At 31.2% G+C, this 21,923-nt stretch overlaps 1 protein-coding gene across 1 annotated transcript in view; it reads left to right on the top strand.

Moving 5' to 3' along the window:
* Window positions 1–20,871, top strand: part of LOC142326852 (G-protein coupled receptor GRL101-like) — a 289,318-nt gene extending 268,447 nt beyond the window's left edge. Inside the window, exons 23-28 of the mRNA XM_075369587.1 lie at window positions 977–1,124; window positions 3,094–3,185; window positions 7,202–7,419; window positions 14,000–14,207; window positions 19,162–19,210; window positions 20,746–20,871. Coding sequence (XP_075225702.1) covers window positions 977–1,124; window positions 3,094–3,185; window positions 7,202–7,419; window positions 14,000–14,207; window positions 19,162–19,210; window positions 20,746–20,827 — 797 coding nt within the window. The 3' untranslated portion in view covers window positions 20,828–20,871. The remainder of the gene's footprint in view (window positions 1–976; window positions 1,125–3,093; window positions 3,186–7,201; window positions 7,420–13,999; window positions 14,208–19,161; window positions 19,211–20,745) is intronic.
* The last annotated feature ends 1,052 nt before the right edge of the window (window positions 20,872–21,923 follow it).

Below are 21,923 nucleotides of genomic sequence, written 5' to 3' on the forward strand. Positions count from 1 at the left end.
ATTTCAACTTTCTAACACTTAGATTAGAATATCTTTCTAACAATAGAATACATACAGCATTAAACTATAATTAATTTAACAGTGACACTAAAGACCCAGAAAAACTATCACGTTGTCACACTTTCCCTTGTTTATTACTTCCATTTCTTATCTCTATGGAAGTATTGTGGGCTTTATTTTTCTTAATTGACTATTGATCAAAACATCTCTTCTTTTAGATGTTTTTACACTTAAATGTTTTTTTGATTGGATATTTAATAAAAATTTCCAATTAAAAATTAGTAATGCTTGTCAATAAATTCAAACTATGCTAATGCTAAAAACATTTTCATATGTTGTCTTAATTCACAAACACATTAAAAATTTCAATTTTGTGACTAGGTTAGGAAATCTGAAAGATAAAATTTATTAATAAAATAAAAATAATAACCACAAAAATGGAAATTTTCATCAGAAATTTCTACATAATGGAAATCCATTAATAGGAGGAATGAACAGAAAAGCAATGAAGGTTCATAAGAGAAGTCTATAAAACAATTGTCCTCTCACTTCTATCACTTCTCTTTCCTTTACCTCTAGGGCCACGGGTAGATTAGTGAATAGCCAGACTATTTGATCTTTATAATATTGTATACTTACAAGTATTATCAAATGAACCTCTATTACAATGCTCTAAGTAGGGAATGAATATTATTCTTGCACAAGCTGTACAGTGAGAATGTTCTCTTCTCATGTGTTTTGGACTCATGCATTAGCGTTCATGTTCCTTTCTTTTTAGTGGGCAAGAACATTTAAAGGATGCTGGAACTGGAAATAGATAGTTATCAGCATAGAACTAATTAGAATTTTTGAAATTATTAGATCTAAAAATGTTAGTACAAGTTATTTTTTAACAGTTATAAGCTATTTATTTTGATTTTATACATTGTTAATAAGAATTTTTTACAGTACAGGTATATTATTTATTTTTCTGTAGTTATTACCTTGGATAGATTTCTTGGAATAATTTTTCCTTTCCGAGTAAGACGTTTAAAAATGGCACGGACACGTCAGTTGATGGCATTTGGTTGGTTATTATCTGGAACACTTTCAGCTCTGCCTCTATCACATTTTCAATATTTCCAGTAAGCATATATTTTTTATTATTATAATTGAAAATCTGTATTATTAAAATAATATAATCTGCGTATAAATCAGAATGTTCATGTATAAATATATATATATATATATATATATATATATACATACACACATGTACTGATGTTCACTTAAAAGTGTAAAGCGACTGGGCCGATCTAAATAATTCTTTTATTGACATCTGAGAATGGTTTTAGGTGTATGTTTATCAACACAATTCCATTACTAAATGAACAGTAAAGTTTATACATAAAGCTTGTTCATTTTACATTACGTAGTATTATTTTGCAATACTAGTACGAAACATTCTGTAAGATTTTGTATGGCTGTTTAAGGGAAATTTAGAAAAAAGACTGAACGTTATTTTGTTATTTTACTTACAAATACCAGGTAACCTGTACCCGAGATCAAGTTTTTAACAAAGATTTTTATTAGAAATTGAGTTCTGAAGCTTAAAAAAAAACGATTATTTTCAATGTGCACTATCTGTCTACCATATTTATAACTAAACTTGCATCTATAAATAGTAATTATTTACAACAAAATGTAATCTATTTTTATGTATTTTGATACATAAAACTAAAGAAAAAGAGCCTTTGCCTCAATAGATTTGTTTCTTTCAGTTTGTGCCCATTATCACAATTTATTTCTGTTTTGCTGTTAATAAAGATAAAATTATGGATGAACAACATAACCTATTTAAACCTAACAAGATTAATGAATTTATTTAATTATTCATTGCAATTTGAATCTTAGCGATGTCAGAAAATTCTTAATTTGAAAATTTACCAGTGCTTACTTACTCTTAATGAAAAATATACTTTTGATATTTGTTTATGATACTCTTTACAAACCTGCTCCCCTTTTAATAAAACGTTTTGAAGTTTTCACTTTCATTTTTTGCATTTCAACAAAAAATATCAATTGATTAAAATTATAGAATTACCTAAAAGTTTGTCAGAAACATTTTTGAAATTTCTTAAACTGTTTTTTCTGCCATCTTGCAGAGGAAGTTTATTCTGTAATTTATATGCTGTTGCATGGATGTCTATAAAAGATTTCATTGGGAAAGAATAAAACCAAATAAAATTTCAAATAATTTTCATCAAGATGTTTTTTGCCATATCAATTGAGTGTTTACTTGTGAGTAATTAATAAGATCTGGTATTAGAAAATACACAGTAGTTAAATCCACAAAACTATGTATTTTCACATCCTCCTTGACATGTGATGCATATCGAGGCTTCCTCCAATCTGTTACGTAATTCTTCATTTGTTGCACATTGATATCAAGGTACATAAACCTTGATTAGTCTCCTCAATGAGTTGTTGGATACAGTAAGGTCAGATATTCAAGGTGGCCATTGCAAAAAGGCTTGTAATGCTTTTAAACCACAGGTGATCCACAATGGTCTGGAAATTGTTCATTTAAGAGAATCTGCAATAAGAACAAAATAATCTGGAATCTTACTTTATCCAGACACATTCCATGATATCCTTATTGTTGATAACCTTTAATATCTTTTGGTACAGTCATGTCCCTTGTTCATAGAACAAGGGATGATTTTTAGACAACTGTTTATTATATTTTAAATTCTGCTAATTAGTACAAAATATTAAGAAATAACACATATCTTACCTTAATTTTATCTTTATAAAAATTTGAATTTAAAATATAATTTAACAGTATAGAGAAATAAAAATCTTAAAATATTAGTTTTAGTAAAATAATTTTTTTTTAATATATACTTCTTTTTAATTTATAATTTATTTTCAAATCCATTTGAGTTTTTTTTTTAAATTTATTTATTTAATCTATTATAATAATCTAACCTCTTAGAATTTAATCACCAATCTTCTCTTTAGGGCTTATATATTAATTTATTTCCATATTTATAAATAAGATATTATTTAATTATTCAATACAACGAGAATGTTTTTTTAAATTTGTTATAGTAATTTTTATGGCCGTTCAGGAGTCTGTTTGGCTCTTCATATCACACCAGACAAACCTAATGGATGGGAATACTCTGTTTTTGTGTTCTTAAGTAAGTAGAGTTGTTTAAACACATTTAGTAGTAGATTATATTTATACTTATGTCTCTTATAAGCCATATTAAATGGTTGTGAATGACTTTACTAAAGAGACATAAGTTACTTTTAAAAACTGCATAATTTTCTAAAAGAAAAACAACAAATATGCCATTACTTACTGCAGTGACCCAAATACTTACGTATGTTGTTGAATACGATAATGCCAAGCACATAGTACGCAAATGGTATTCAATATGACAAATCGCAACTTCACCCTGTTTGCTGCAAAGAATGGATGTATAATTGAATATTAAATGCCATAAAATTATAATGGTTGAAGGCAACCTGACATAACTGACAATTCGCTTCCAAAAATAATAGTCACTCCCAAGAATAATAAGTATCTCAAGGCAGGTTTATTAGGAAAAAGGTTTATTGAGGCATGAAGTGATTTTCTGTTACTTTCTTCACTGAGTTCAATATACTGTTGCATATAACATGACATGTCTCATATAACTCATCAAAATCCAGTTGATAATCATGACTCTTTATAAACATCACTGTTATCAAAGAAAGCACCTTTAACTGGTACCTTTTGCATCTCAGGTGCTTTACATGCATCATAAGTATAAGACATAGTGATATGTAGTTAAATAAACAGTTATTGTATGTTAAATTTTCTGGCATGTAATACTGTATCACTATACTTTATCTACTCATATCACATCAATATATGTAAGATCAAAAAATTGGACACTGTAATGTTACATTGTTAACAAGGATTTTTCAGAATATGTAGCTGAGAATATCTTTTCAGTGTAAATATTTAGTCCTTTTCCTTGTTCTCTCCCTATGTCCAACTGGGTTTAATGACTAGCCATTTTTTTTTTAGAGTTTGGTGCTACAGAAGTGGAACTTTTTTTCAGCAGTTGAAGAATCTGTTTGAGAAATTCTTGAACTAGAGAATCACTGGGAATTCTGTTATAAAACCTGAATTATATTTACCTTAGATGAGACTTATTTTGTCTTAGGTCTCATTAGATTTATTTCAGGCCAAGACTTTGCTATTGGCCTTATAAGGAAAAGATGAAGCAATTCAAACTTCTCCAAGATGATATGATTAAGTAGTTGCCTTATGATTAGTCAATGCAGTAATTTTTTTATTTATTATGAGAGGTGGCTAAAATGAAATGCAGTCACTTATACTTACAAGTGGAAAGAAATAGTCAAATAAACAAATATCCCATAAAGGTACATTTTACTTGCTACAAAAACTTACATTTATTTTTCCACATAGTCACCATTTTCAGTTTCATATTTCTCCCAATTGTGAACCAGTTTTCTCAATTCATCAATGAAGAACACTGGCGGCCTTTTCTTGATCTACAATCCTACAGTATCCTTCAGATCATCGTCCATGGTGCAATGAATACCTCTTTAATTGCAGAAAGAAGTGAAAATGTATGGCGTCAAATGTGGTGAGTATAGAAGGTATGAAAAACCCTTCACTAATAAACCCTATAAAAATTCAAATTTCAGCTTCATAAAGAGCCTTGTCGGTTGCACATGATGTATATGGCCAAGCATTATCATAGTGCAGAAATACTCATTCTTGTGGATTGTCTAAACCAACAACACATCTCTTGAGGTGTTTTAGTAGTGTTTTAGAAGCACCAAAAGGAGGTATTTGTATCTCCTTTTGGAACTTTTCATCAATCACAGAAACTGGTCTATCACTATGAGGTTCATCCTCAGTAATTGCTTTACCAGCTTCTGATGCACAAACTTTTCTTTCCCATTTATTCACAGTACTTTGGTCATCACCATTAGCATCTTTTAGATGACAATGAATGTCACTAGCATTCACTTTTTTCACTGTCATAAATTCAATCACTACATGTTCTAGATGTGTTGTAATTGGCGTACTTGACTCCATAGCAGTGACAACTGACAGAAAATGAGAGGGACTGTGTCAACTAGTTTTGGAATATTAGTATTATAATAATGAAATTACAAGAAGGCAGCACCTGTCATTATGTTTGACATTTTGTTCTCTCGTTACAGTCCATCGAGCATTACATTCCAGCATCTCTCATAATACAATACTTTTATAATACAGTAATTGCATATAACTGTTTTGAGTACACTTTCTTAATCAAGGGAACCAAAATCAAGTTTCAGACATCTTCAGCTCCATGACACAGTTTAAATTACATTATATTCCTGTATACCACTTTTTTCAAATGATTTAATAAAATATGAATAAATATTTATTTTAAAAATAGAAATTAAATAAATTAAAAATTAACACAGCACATTTGCCAGTTGAAAAAACAGAGGATACTTAGCCTGTTTATATCAACATTATTTTAAATTTGATATATTATTTTATAGAATTAGTATGCATCTACCCATTTATACGCATAATTGTAAATTTTCTTCACATTTTTGAGATGCAGATATCTTACTCAGTGTAAGATCATTTTTTTATGATGTTTATCATCAATTTAAGTATTTAGTTAAATGAATTTGAGTGTTTAGTTACGTTCTTTATACCTGTTTACTCTGCGGTGAAATGTAAGTTGAAGTGAAGTTGTTGGTAACTGTAAGGAATGTATGACATAGTCTTGAATTGCCACAAAGTAACTCAACAAACAGGTAAATGACTGTATGTTGAGATATGTCAAAATCAGTTGAGATATCTTTGAAGTATGTCAAAGATATTAAAAAGCCAGTTGTAATTAATATTTTCTGTCATTCATATAAAACCATTACTATTTTCTGCAACAGTAGTGAGTTGGCTATATGAGTTAGTACATATGAATGAAACATTCCTGCTGTAATTTAAGATCCTGTTGCCCAATTTTATTTTTATTAAAATGTTTATTTATCTTTCATACAACCAGAAAAATATTTTAAATTAATAATCAGTTATGTTATCTTTTACCTGAATATTAATCATATGGTTCAAAAATGGATGCCCGTTTTCTCTTTTTGAAATATAAATCAAACACCAAGGAAAAAGCTTTACTTTTTACTTTTTCTAAAAGTAGAAGTAAAAAAGGGGACCAAGTTTTCAAAGTTTGTGTTTTTTTTTTTTTAATGAAATTGCAATAAAAATTGTATATCATATTTTAATTACAATCTCTACAAAGGAAGAAGAGTGGTGAGTATAACCCAACCATAGTGTTTGATACAAAAATAACCTAGTTTTGTTTTAAAATAATCTATAATTTGCAAACAGTAAAATTGTTATTTATTTACCAAAAAAATTAATTAACTATAGTAGACATTACAGAGTGAAATCAATCTAAAAGATCCCATGACATTTCTGCTGCACAAATTTATTAATTTAATAACTTATCCAGACCCTACATAAGACAGAACTGGACAGTAAGCAAATGGTTTTGAAACACCTGAATATCTCAGTGAAAATTCAAGCATGTATAGTACAATATAATATTATTTATAAATATAATAATATTTGTTAAGTCTGAAGATTTTTAAGCAAAGATATACCTTATTTGTGTAATACATTCCAAAAAATTGAGAAGTGATCAATATGTTGAACTTTTACTTTGTCTTAAATTATGTAAAAGTATTAAAATTGTTTTTAATGTGTTATTTTAATACTACTGTTTAAATAGAAACAAATGAGATTGACACACACTAGGTATTTTAATTAGGAATACAATGTTATTTATAACATCTGTTTTATTATTTTAGTTATTGACCACTGATAGGATAACAACTTCACTTAAATGAAGATATTATTTAAGGTGTGGGTATTGTTGAGACTCTAATAGTTTCACTGTTTAGTCAGTTTTGCTGTCTAATTTTCATTACAATAATAATAAAAACCTCTCCTGATAGAAGTAATTGAGTTGCTTGTTTTACAATATTTACAAACAAATTTCTAAATATTGTTAAAAAAATAAACATCAGTGGCTATACTTTGTAAAGTCCAGCAACTATTATGAATATATTATATTTATTAAATAGTAACCAAATATTTGCTTGTTTTTTTTAGTTCTCAACTTGGTGTCATTCAGTATAATAGCACTAGGATACCTGTGGATGTTTATTGTTGCACGTACAACACAGAAAGCAGTAAATAAAGAAAGACAAACAAGTGAAACAGCAATGGCATGGCGAATGACACTACTAGTTGCTACTGATGCTGCTTGTTGGGTGCCCATTATATTATTAGGAATTGTATCATTAGCTGGATACACAGTTCCACCACAGGTAGTTAACTGTTTAATATAAATAAACACTTGAATATATTTTGGTCTTGTCCTACTAAAGATAAATTTCTTTATTAAATCATTGTATTTTTATAAGGTCCCATGTAATTTTTGTTATTAAAATTGTGATAAAACTTCTTTTACTTATATTTTAAAAATAAATCTGATTAAAACTTTTTGAAAAATTAGTTAGATTTTTTTTTAAATGAAATTCACATGAGTGATGATTATACTCCCTAAAAATAGTTTTTATCTAAAAGTAACATTTCCTTCAAAAAGTGTATCCAGTCTACCTGAACCCCCACCATGTTATTATTCCTCATGCTTGTGAGAATAATGCCTATAAATACCAATTAAAGCCTGTTAAATTTATAAAAATATCAAATTATTGTAATTTCTTCAGAGAAAATGTTTGATCAGCACAGAAATTAAAAACTTTGAGTTATCTGAATTATGTAGGTTTCAGAATACTCTGTTCCCATTTTAAAAATGTATTTATAGCTGGCTACCTGTATGAAGGTCAGGTAAAAAGTATTTTGCACAGTTCTTAATGTTAACTGACAAACACTTTAAGGAGGTGAATATACTTTGTTTCTTATTTTTATTTTTTTGTTTTTTTTTTATTTTATGTTTTTAACTTTTTTTTTAAATAGTTTATAAACAACATAATCTAAAGAGTGGACTTGTGTACAGTATTTACAGCTTTTCTCTGTAAAGTGTATATATACAGATTGTTCCTGTAGGAGACAATCCAAGCCACGTACAATTGCCCATGCAAGATGCATTGACTCTTTAGTGCAGACCAGCCACTTGAAGTATCTGCCCTTTTTATTTATTATTCTTATCGAAAAGGCAACTTCAAGAGGAAAGTGGAGGCGCTTGGAAGTGAATGGCAAGTCTAAAGCAATGTACACCATACTCCATCATACATTTAAAGCTACTTTCCTCAGAAATTGAAAGTGATATCAAAAAAAAGGCAAGAGATCTTTTTTATAGAAAAATTATTTTCAAATACTCCATGTGGGCTCAGAGTGCGATTTAACTAACAATTTGGCCATAGTAAAGTGGAATATCGGCAAGGATCATAATCTGGTTGTTACTACATGTCATTAAAACAGCCACAATTTTGAAACAGTGAAACATTTCAAAATGACAATAGCTCCAAGTTTCTCCCGGATATAAAAACTTTGTTCGTGCAAAATTTTTGCTCATTCAGTTGAGTAGTTTTTGCGTGAAGAGTAACAGACTCGCGCACATCACTAGATTATTTTATATATATGAGAGGATACCCAAAAATAATCGGAATCGGATTACGATGGCCGAAGTTTCCATAGTATGTGGTTCTCTCTCTAGGAAAGCATCAAGTGACATTTGCCGTGTTAGTCTGCCAAGCAACATCACCTGGGAATGTTAAGTGCAACTTCTGTGAATATTTTTGTGAAAGCTGTTTTGCCTGCTCATTTTTTGTCATGGCAAACTTTAATAGACAGGATGTGGCCATAACATTTTGCTTCTGCTCAGGAAAAATGTGGCAGAAATTGTTGTGAAGTTGAAAACAACTAACAGCTTACAAATGAGAAAAAGTCAATTATACCAGTCATTTTTTGCATTTCAAATAAGTGAAATCTCAATTGTGGCCAATCTTATTCCCGGTTGTTCTACAACTTCCAAACAGACAAAAATGTCGAAAAAATTTGGACAGTTGCGCTTGAAGACTGACATCGTACCATTGAAGAAATTGATAAGATGGAGTAACTTGGGGCTCGATTCAGTGAATTTTATCGGAAGATTTGGGGATGAGAAGGGCTGCTGCAAAGTTTGTTTCTCAACTCCTGACTGTTCAGCAAAAAAAAGGGTCGCATGGAAGCATGTCATGCGATCCTCCATGGAAGCATGGATACAACCCTTCAATCCAAAAATCTGTCAAGCCAGTGGAAGACTGCAACGTCACCTTGCCCAAAAAAGTCCTATTAAGTGAAGTCAAACATCAACACAATGCACATCTGTTTTATCGATGTGAGAGAGGTGGTGCATTTGAAATTCATTCCACCAGGTCAGACTGTTAAGTTTCTTGCAGGTTTCTTGCAGGTTCAGAGAAGATTGTGCATTGGCATAGTCATGGTTTTTCCATCATGACAATGCACCTGCTTACATAGCTCAATCAGTGCTCCAATTTTTAACAAATAACAGAATGACTCAAAAATATTTTTTGAACAACAGAATAAAAGATTTGACAAATTTTTATTAGCTGTAATAAAGAGCATATTTTGAGTTTCTCTCTACCAAACGGATTGAATTCCATAATTCCTGTTTATTCTGTTAAGTAAGTTCCTCTGGTAGTCCCATTGTAAATCAGTCATTATTCCTTCGGCACAGCCGATGTGGTTCTCGCAGAACAATCCCATCTGGGCCAGCTCCTACTGATAGTGCCATTAATTGGCCCGCCAGCCAGGATGCTTGAAGCCCAGCAAGCTGGAACGGAAAGGTAGTATCCACAACCAGTGGCTCCCTCAGCAGGTCAGCCAGGCCTGTTGCTCCTGCAGAGGTCCCATGTTGGGGTGGCCAGGGAACTCATTTTTTTCTTCTTCTTCTTCTCCAGGTGGTGGTCAGCAATTTGTAAATTCACTTTGCTGTTCACTCTTTTATAGGTACCTGCAAATGGTGGGAGAGGTATGCAGTCAGCTCGATTGGTAGGGAGTGGCACTTTTGCTGTCATGTATGTATACAGTACTCCTGCTGACATCTGAGCTGCTAGCATTGCATTCACCTATGTGCTTGGCGTGTACATGACAACAACTCCCCCCCCCCCCACAATATCTACCGCATACAGATGCAGATCTGATGGAACTTGCTGTAGTTCAGTGGCCAGGGCGCAATGTGCAGGTTTGAGCCTAAGACATGTACCTTTAGCTTGGTGCTTCTCAAGTTGATTTCATAAACCTTTCCCATACATTAAAGGGCGGCCTTCTCATCGGCCGCAATCTAGAACTGAAAAGGCTGTAAAACCATTTGCCATTTGGCTGATTCCTCCAGGGGTATCAATAGCCACTTTTAAGGTCAATTGTCAAGAAGATGCGGGTGCTTCCCAGATCTTTAATAGTCTCATAGATCAGTGGCAGTGGTGAATCCACATCTTCCTCTGTTTTTCAGGCGCCGGAAGTCTATACATAAACGTGGTGAAGAGTCCATCTTCGTAACAATGCCCACAGGAGAGTTACAGGGCGATGTCGACAGCTCTTATCACTTCTTGCCTCAGCATCTCTTCCACTTGTTCTCTTATAATCCATTTCTTTTCTTTGCTGTACCCGTATATCGGTAAGCGAAATGGCCAGCTTCCTTCCGGAAGTCGGATCTCACGTACTGCTGACAGAGTTGGTTGCAAAGGAGTACTGGAAAATACTCCCTGGTGCCGCTTCAATACCGTCTTCTCAGGAGGTGCTTTACTTTTCACTGCAGACCAGTCCAGTTTTAATGCTGCAGGTTCGGGTAGAATGTGCCAAAAAACAGTTTTGTGAGTTTCCCTACCCAGATGGAGGCAGCCACGGCTGTAATCTGACACGGCTTGTTGCTCCTTCTACCAGTTCAAAGATGATTTCTTTCCAAAGCAGAAGCGTGAAGGGAATTTCTTGTCGCCGCAGAGAACCTCTCTTTGCATCACTCCCGTGGTACGGCAGGAAATAGAATTCAATGTAAAATCTACCTGAATCTGTGTTGGTATTAGCTTGACCATGGTAACATCTCAGCTCTTCCAAAGCTGAAGTTGTCAGCAGAATGTGTGGTTGCCTTCGTGCGTTTTCCTGCTACTTCGATGATGATTGTAGGGATATCCGAGCCTAGTTATGAAATGCTGTATGGATGCCTGCAACTAGGCAGTCAATGTTGTTGGGCTCCTTGTGTGTTGGTCTGTCAGCTATCATGTGGTCGGCAGAAGCATGGCTAGGTACAGTCTTCTCATCCAGATGGTCCTTGTCCCACATTGAGCGCCACTTGTCACCAAATGGCTTCGACGGCACATGGCACATGGCAAAACTTGTGGTAGCCCTGAAAAGGGCTATTGGAGGTTTTTTGAGTGATTGCCCTGAAAAGGGCCGTTGTGTGTTTTGTGAGATAGCCCTGAGAAGGGCTATATGGTAGCTGGTCTCCGGCGATGCCAGTTAGGCTGTAGTCTGGGTGTTGCGGCTCGTCGGAATCAGACCGAGCTTCCCCTCAGAGGCAGTTGGGTCCCCTCTACATTGTGGCAGTGGTGGCCCTAGAGCCCCGCAGTGTCGGGTCGGCGTCGGTCGTCTTCCGCCGGCGCGGCCGAGGTGGTTCTCCCCAAGGGATTTCACGCTGGGCCAGTTGCTGCTGATGGTTCTGTTAATCGGCCCGCCGGCCACAGCGCTTGAAGCCCGGCACGCTGGGGCAAGTGAAAAGGTAGCATCTACGCCCAGCAGCTCTCGGCGAGCCGGCCAGGCCTTCTGCTCCTGCGGGGATGTTGGCATCCCCAGAGATCTCACGTTGGGCCTGCTAGGAAACTCCTTTCTTTTGCATCCTCTTCTTCTTTTTCTTTTGGTGGTGGTCGGTGATGAATTGAAAATTTGCTCTGCCGTTCTCTCTTTTATAGGCACTTGCGATTTTTGGGGCCGCTGGGCTGGGATAGGTATGCAGTCAGCTGGATTGGTGGGGAGTGGCGCTGTGCCGCTGCGTACGTATACTGTACTCCCCTTGACATTGAGCTGCTAGCGTTGCATTTGCCGATATGCTCAGCATGTATGTGGCAACAACATATAAATTTATAAAAGATATAAATTTTTAATCTTTTTTAATGTTAAATTTGAAACCAGATTAAAGATGAGTAAGTTGTTGGTAGTTGTTTTTAGTTGATAACTTAAAAAAATTGACATTAAAAAAATGTAAACTATTTTATTTTTTAAATCAGTTTTATTTATGTTATTATTGTTACTTATTTATTTAAGTTATTTTATTGTTAATCAAAGTCTAAAGCTATATTGGTAATTTGTAAATAACAAAAGTGTAAAATTGTAGTATTAACTATGTATGATTTTGTTAGATTATGTAAGATATCTTCCCCTTACCAATTCTTACACTATATTTTGTTTAAAAATAAAATTTAAAACCTAAGTAGCAAAGAAATGCTTACAGATTTTTTCATTTTTAGGTTTGTTAAATCTATAAAAATTAATTTTTCTACTACTTTTGGAATAATTCAATAGGATAAGCTTGCTTTTTATTTATTTTTTTAATTCTGTTTTAAACAATGAAAGATATAAATGAATAGATGTGCAAATGCATTAATTATAGTTTTAATAAATAATAACACATATTTATTTTAAACAAACTTTGACTTAGTACTTGCATATTAGGTATTTTTGTACCTTTAAAATTGGTATTATTAAATTTTGAGATTTTTTTATTAAATATCCACCTATCTTTTATTAATTTTTTTTAAGCAATTGTAAACAAATGTAACCAGTTTGCGTTCTTATTTTTCAACATTATACAGTTATACGTACCTAGTAAAAGTTGAATAAATTATCCACTTTTTGAGGATGGAAATTAAAATAAAAGGAATAAATTTTAGCTAATTTGACATTTTCGTTACATTTTACTGATATTTATTATTTTTGATAAATAATTTGGTATTTTTTTTTTATTTTGATTCAACTTTGGCCACAAAATTGAACTGGGGTAACTTTTCACTCAGCCTTAGATCATTTGTTTAAATCGCCAAGATGTTGTTAATATAAATCATATAATCATCTTTTGAAACTTGTTTCAACAGATTCATCTATGAACATTATTTGTAATTTTTTTAAACTATCTTCTTTCTATGAAAATATAAATAAAAAATACATATAATATTTATTTAGATCGTAATGATTTTTCATGGAAAATGAATAAAAATATTAAAGGCACATTAAGACACTAGTAGGAGAGAAATATTAATTATTTGGGATCAAATTTTAAAAATTTTTTATTACCTTAAGGAATAAATCACTCATGTTTCTATTGTTTATTATTGAACTTGCCAATGTAATAATCTGTAGAAAATCTATAGATAATTTAACACAATAGTAATGTATTGATATGATATTGTTTAAAAATAATTTAAGTAATGTTCTTTTTTAATAAAAATTATATGAAATTTATAACAATTTTTTTTTACTGGATGTGTTTTTTATACACAGCATTAGTTATAAATTTGTAATTACCAAATTGTTAAGAAATTAATTATGTAAAAGGACTCTATAATGAATTAATGTCTTGAAAATGTAAAAATACATGAAAAAACACCTTTAAATTTGTTTATCCTCAGTCTTCCTTGAACCTTCAAAACAAGTGCTTGGAGAACTTTGTTTATAAACAGACTAGCACACCTACCTATTCCTCAAATGATCGAAATAAACTGTAATTATACATCAACTAACAAAACATTTAATCAGAATAAAGAAAAAACTTAAAATTTATTTACATCTATAACTATCTGAAGTAATAAAATTTCATAAAATCTATGCAAGACAGCATCATTATTTATAAGATAAAATAAATATTAATCATAAAAATTTGTAAATTTTTTAAAGGTATTCGCATGGGTGGCAGTATTCGTATTACCCTTGAATGCTGCTATTAATCCAGTATTATATACATTATCAACTGCTCCATTTTTAACACCAGCAAGGAGAGGATTGTTAAGGTTTCGTAGATCATGTAAACTGTCTCTTAGTGCAGATCCTCGCAGAACATATTCTTCAGCTATAAATACACCACTACCGATCCGTAGGTATTCTGGTAAGAAATTTAATTTTTTATTTATTATATAAACTTTAAAATACTGCAGCTTACTATGTTTTTATCATACAATTATATTTAAAACAAAACTCTTTTTTTTAGTTTATGTAAACTGCAAAAACTCCATTTATTCCCACTTAACCGAGAATGTTCTTTTCGTATTGAGAATTAAAATACAAGGAAGAAATGGTAGAAAATTTATTAGGTCTCAAACAAAGACTAGAGAGGGATCATTGAGACAGAATGTCAGTGGTAACTAGTGAGAAAAAGTCAATTTAAGCATAATAGAAATAAATACAAAAGGGTGATGAGTAAAACATTGTGATGCGTTGTGTTGCAGATTGTGTGGCACAATCTGCAACTGGTTTTCACTGGTGTGAATATAAACCAAGCTGACAGGAGAAAAGATCTGTTGTGCAGGAATTTGGCAGTAGCTAGTTTTCTTTTTCTGTTTAGACTCTGGAACTACCATAAGGTATTACTTCAGAGGATGAATGAGGATGATATGTATAAATGTAAATAAAGTGTAGTCTTGCATAGTCTCAGGTCAACCATTCCTGAGATGTGTGGGTAATTGAAACCCAACCACCAAAGAACACCGGTATCCATGATTTAGTATTAAAATCCATATAAAAGTGACTGCCTTTACTAGGATTTGAATCTTAGAACTTTCGACTTCAAAATCAGTTGATTTGCGATGATGTGTTCACCACTAGATCAACCCGGTGGGTTGGATTAGCTAGCTAGAAGGATTCAAGAACTGCAATGATGAAAAACTACAATGGCAGAGCTGTTGTGTCCTAGAGCAACTGACTAGTATCTATTTTAGCATGACTGTAATACAATGGTTACTTTTTTCTTTCTTTTCCTGTTTAGCCTCCGGTAACTACCATTTAGATAATACTTCAGAAGATGAATGAGGATAATATGTATGAGTGTGAATGAAGTGTAGTCTTGTACATTCTCAGTTCGACCATTCCTGAGATGTGTGGTTAATTGAAACCCAACCACCAAAGAACACCGGTATCCGCGATCTAGTATTCAAATCTGTGTAAAAATAACTGGCTTTACTAGGACTTGAACGCTGGAACTCTCGCCTTCCAAATCAGCTGATTTGGGAAGACGCGTTCACCACTAGACCAACCCGGTGGGTTAATACAATGTTTACTAGGTACATTTGTGTTTACTCAACAAGTAGGCTGATCATAGTACAATTATTCTCAATTACAGCTATTCTTTTGGATTTTTTTACTCCCTTGTACAAAGTACAAGGAAGTATAGTAATCGCAAAAAAATTTGGTTTTCAGATTTCAACAGAAACATCCATTTTGACCACCCCTGAATCCATTTTGACTAGTTTTGGTGTGACATATGTAGGTACATATGTATGTGCGTACATACATACATGTACATACAAAAAGTTATGCGAGATACATATCTTGCATAACTCAAAAACAATTAGCCGTAGAATGTTGAAATTTTGGATTTAGGACTGTTGTAACATTAACAAAGGGGAGGTTGTGCACCTTCCCTTTTGATTGCAATTAAGCTGGATGAAAAGTGTGCAAAAAAAGCTCAAAATCCAAAAAATTTGAATTTGGACTTTTTCTTAATTGCAGTAATAAGCCCTCATTGAGAGCATTTTAATGATATATCATAAGTAGTACTTATTTTCACTGGTTTCAGAGTTATAGCCCAATAAAATTTTTATTAATGAAATATCTGGATCTTACAAGGGAAAGCACATCGGCGAGAATCCGACTTCATTTCCTTTTTCTTTTTTTTAATTTAAATATATTGATTTATTAATAATTATCAACTTGTGATTGTAAAAAAAATTAAAATAAATAATAATTCAATAAAAATAAAAAAGAATACATTAATAAAAAGTACAATTATATAAACATATTAATTTAATAGGCGAACAAGGAAGTCAGTCATATGGTATCCACATCAGATTTTTGTACTTAATGTACAAAAAAACTTGTGTAAGACACAAGTGAGACCTCAATACCAAAACAGACTCTTTAACAAAAACCACCCAATCTTGGTACTTATACCAAGCAGGTCGCATCATTAGGAACCTGGCATTTGAAAATTGTCACAGTAAGACTGACTAATTTCAAGACTTTTTCTAACTGGTTTATCTGAGCATTTTTTTGTAAATCCCTAGTTATATTGTAAATTATTATTAGTCTTGTATTCAACGCTTCTCACAAACAAAAATACATTAAATTCAGGTTTTGCAAGCCATAGAAGTGATTCACCTCTTAAAATTCTTCAAAAAACATTTTTTGTAAGTGTAGAAATCTAATCAACTTTTGGAAGTAAAACCACCTAATACTGCAGTAATTTATTTCATTGTTATCTAAATTTAGAATTTTTAATAACTATTTTCATAACATGACTACTATACTATTTTTCATGACCTTTCTGGTCATATAAGATATTGTCTTATGTTTGCAGCTGACATAAAGAATTTAGGGAAATATGTTCAGAAGCAGAATATATTTCTTATGAATCCAGTTTTAACAAGTCTCATTCTTTTATATTGAAAATGCATTAAAATTAAAAACATAACATAAATTTGTTAATTTTATCAAAAAAAATATTGGACAATGAAATTAGGATCAATACAGAGTTTCAATTACTCAAGAATTAGAATACATTTTTATACTGAATTAAATGCTTAGTATGTTTGAATTGTTTATTGACTAAAGCCAGTCAACAACTTTTTTTTTTATTCTGAGATATAATATATTTAAAATAGATGTTCTTTTATACAGAGCGTATTTTTAAAGCCCGTTTTGAATTTCCCACCTGTACAGCAATGTAAACAGATTGCACTTGTGTAGTTCAGTTATTTTAATCAATAGTCAGCTGTTATCAACAATAATCTGTTTTCATTTTGTTATTAGTTATTTACATTCATCCATTTATAATGATTGCTACAATTTGTGATCCTACCAAATGTGAAGTATGTATGTGGAGTAATCCAACTTTTGATGGCAATTCTGCGATTGAAATTCATAGGTAAATTTGTGACATTTACAGGCTGAATAATGTGAGTGAAGCTAAAGTAAGTCAGTGGTGCCATTCATTTTCAAAAAAGCAAATGAAAGTTCATGATGAACAGCGTAGCAGCTGGCTGTTGGTGAAAATGAATAATTTGATTAAAAAAGTTGAAAAAATTTGATAATACCAGCACCTCCCCATGCCATAATTCTGTTTGATGTTTTATGATCTTTGATAAATGAAGTATTGACTGAAAAAGTTTGTTATAAAAATTGTGTGCGAGATGGGTGCTGAAGATGTTAACCGACATACATACATGCACATATGTGTATGGCTGCTGAAGATGTTAACCAACATACATACATACATATGTGCACACACACACATACAAGGAAACCCATCTTACTGCAGCACATGAATTTTTGTGTCATTATGAAAATGAAGGTGATCTAGTTGATCACATTGTAACCAGAAATGAAATCTGGATTTTCTATTCAATCATCATGACAAAGCAGCAACCATTCATCATTTGGAGGCATTCATCATCTCCTAGATCTTCAATAAAGAAGCTTATGACTGTTGTTTTATGAGAAGTTGTTATGAGAAGTTGTTTTATGTGTCTTGCTTGTTGAATTTAGTGATCACAGAATTACTGTGAATGCTGATTTCTATTGCAAATTATTAAAAACTCTTAGAAGAACTATAGAAAAACAAATGACGTGAACCATTATTATGTTATATGCCAACAGTATTCTCCATTTACATAACATTTATTCTGAGAATCTGGATGTCTTTATATATATAAGAAATTTAAACAAAAATACATTATTTGCCAACTAAATATCAATCAATTTTGTTTTTTGTGCGAGTTGATTGAATGTTTGTAAATCAGCAAATTTTAAAGTGCATTTGTGTCGTTTTCAATTTAAGCATTTTAACAGACATAATACTGTTCAATAATTTTTTTTTTTTGGTTTTGTTTCAGTCATTTTTATAGAAATTAAGTTAATTAAAATGGTAATTGTACATGCAATTATTGATGTATGTATCTTCTTCTTAACCCCAATGACTCATAGGGGACCATAGGGTCTCCACTTTTGGTCACTTCCTGCTTGACCTTCTAGGTTCAAGCTCATTGCTAATCAAAGCATGGTCTCCTTGAACAGTGTTGGTTTCAATTATAGTTAAAGGTTTCAAGATGAGCTGGTTATTATTATCTGCACTTCTAGTCTGGTAATGGGACTGCCACATTGACCTCCCAATGACCCCCTTTACTGTCTGGATTTGTTCCCCTAGCCTTTGAAAATCCTTTTCTCCTGCAAGGCAATGGTGCTAATTTTGATCAGCCCCAGGTATTTTATTTACTAGGTACTCACCATATCCAGTGAGCATTCCCCTATCTGCCACCTGGGGAAGTACCTGATGGAAGACTCACAACTCCACACGTAAATATAAATATAACAATAATAATTTTCTCTCCAATTCTTGTTATTATTGTAATTTCTCTTTGAATTGAAATTCTTTTTTTCTGTTTCCTTATTTAATTTGAGATACCTACTTTCATCAATGATTTTACTATGTAATGCTGAAAAGTGTTTGGCAATACATTTTTCTTTTTTTAGAACTTAAGACTATTTATGTTACTCATTGATTATAGTTCATAGCACAATGTTTTTATTAATATTATCGATTTTGAATGGAGAAAAAGGTAACTTATATGTGTTCAGAAATAGTGCATCAAAAACTAATATTTTCTTAATTACATAAATTAACATTTGCTTTATTATTATGTATTTATTAAAGAGTTTATAGTAGGAATAACGATCCTAATACAGATGATAAATTAAATATCAACTTATAAATAGCAGCAGGTAAGTTATTTTACAGATTTTTTTCTAATACTCACTAATTTTGTTCTCTTTTTTTTAATTAATTGTAGGTTGCAGTAATGCCGAACTGTATTCTGTAACAAAAAGAACATCTGCAAGGTATATATATACATTTTTTTAATAAAATACACACACACACGCACACGTTCATATATATATATATAAGCAATTTGTACTTCTAAACATAAAACTATTTTTACTTTCATACTTATGAGTTTATTTAATCATTCTTTCCAGCAATTACAGGTAACACCAAATTACAGTTATCTTGCTCATCTCCCATCCTTTTTTATAAGATATGAATTTTTTTGCACTTCCTACGCTAACAGGAGCTTAAAAACCAATAAAGTATTACTTGTCAAGTTAAGAAAGCTCAGTTGATATTGTGCAGGATGGATGTGGATTGCTGGATTTATGACTAGTTTTTTGCTAGCTCAACATCCTATCATGATTGTACATTATTCCCTCCACTAGTGTAGTGTGCTAATAGTGCTAACACAACTTCAGATGCACCAAATAGAACTACTGTGTGTCTATGTATTTATGCTTTCTAAATTTTGACATATAATAAGATATTATTCCAGTAAAGGTAAATTATAACAAATGTTATTACTTTATATCTTAATTATGTGATGCTGTAACAGAATGGTATTTATTGTTAATTTTATACATTTTTACCTTTAACCTTATTTAAATAACTTCACTTTGTTGAAGTATGATTAACACACTCCAGTTTGTTAAACTTATTAAGACTATTGTACAAATAACTTTAAATATACAATCTTGTTTTAAACAAGTTATTAAAAAATATGTAAATTATGCAATAAATCATACTCATTTTCAATGACACTTTTGGCATTATTTACTGTATTACTTTTTTTTAAGAAGCATTAAGTTTATTCAGCACAATTTTGTTAAATATATTTTTCATTAAACTATAATGCAAAAAACTCGAATCGCAAACCATTCTATATAAATCTAAATTCACAAATGATAGTACTTTTTTAAAATAGATATTTATATCATACTGAAGTAATAATGATATTATAATGAAAAATTAATTGATAGTTTTGTCAATCGGTAAACTAATGTTAAGCAAGCAATTTAAACTGCCTTCAGATTATATGTTGTGTTATTATAGATTTTTGACAAAAGTAATGTTTTGTACAAAAAAACAAAATAGCTTAAAAAAAGGAATAATATATTTTAATCTACTTATAATTACTATATCAAAGTAATTAGGTTAAATTTAAATGTTTATTATGTTAAAAAATACATCTGCTCTCATAGAAATGTTAATATCTTGTGAAGAAAATGACTTAAAAATACATGACCAGTCTCTTTATAAAATATTAGTAGTCAAAATTAAAAATCATTTATTTGTATGGAGCGACCAAACTTTTGAAATGTAAAAAATAAATCATATTATACTGATACTTACAATCTACAGTAAGCAGTATTATGAAAGGAATAACCAGGATTGGTAGTAGATGCAAAAGAGATATAACATGACCTTCAACCACTGATTGATTCAAAAGTAATTGCAATTAGTAATTAATTACTAATTAACTTTCACATTATTTTTATATGAAATTTATTATACATTAACTTAACTTTATTTTTTTTTTATTCAGATGGTCACATCATAACATGCGAATTGATACAACAGTTTCTGAAAGAGGAGAAGTAGTTCCTCTGAATAGAATTGATAAGTGACATTCACCTGGGGCTCAAAGAAGAGCCCAACAAAGCCATCTTTATGACTGATTTCCAAATGTGTTTTCATTTAACTCTAACAGTGAAGTTGTTATAAGAGCTTTTCCATTCTTTGTATTTTCGCATCTTCTTTGAAGTTTTTCATTCTGTTGAAGAAGAAATATAAAAGAAAAACTTATGAAATTATTGAGTGTTTAATAACAATACTTGTTATTGTGTAATATTTAGTTATCAAGACATTATTATATTTATTTCATTGTCTTATTTTAAGAACTTCGGTGTAGTGGAACTTTGTCTATCCAGATTAGGTATGATATGAAAGTATACCAATAATAACAGCAGAGCATAAGGTAGTTTATTCTTAAAACACTTCATTGTAACTTTTTAGTATTTTGAATGCATTACCTTGTCGTCTGATGTAAAAATTAAGTTGTAATATAACTTGAAGTATTATTTTGACAGTTTCAATTATTTTATAAAACTATTTGAAACATATCATTCATTGATTAATGTTAGTGAAATATGGTTAAAATTTTGAAAGACCAAATTCATTTCACAACTATTAAGCACTTCCATTAACAGTAGCATACAATTATGAATTTTATAATAATTATAAATTTTGTATATAATAAATACATAAAACGGCTGCATAATAAATGTAAAAAGATCTGAGAATTACTTATATACATTTAGGTATAAAATCTTGTTTTTAATATTAACAAATTAAAAACGTAATATGTAAGCCTATTCATGTCTTTCTTTAATATTTGGTGAAAAAGCAATTTTGTGCAGCACATTTCAATTGGCGAGAAATATATGTATTCCATTGAAAAGTGGAGGACTAAACTGGGAGCAGCAGATCTCCCAAGGACTGCTAACTGAGTTCTTGAGACCCAGTTAAGTTGTGCTATTCCTTCAAATGAATTTGGATCATTTCATAGATCTCTAAATTTACATCTATTATTTCTTACTCAACTCTTTTTCATTACATTTATACCTTCCATCCTGATAACATTGCATAGGTTTTGGCTACCAGTAAAACCATTCTAAGACTGATTTACTGCGCTATTTGTTATTTTTGTGGTTTAGCAGGAAT

The sequence above is a fragment of the Lycorma delicatula genome, chromosome 6 (assembly GCF_047948215.1).
Source record: "Lycorma delicatula isolate Av1 chromosome 6, ASM4794821v1, whole genome shotgun sequence".
NCBI lineage: Eukaryota > Metazoa > Arthropoda > Insecta > Hemiptera > Fulgoridae > Lycorma > Lycorma delicatula.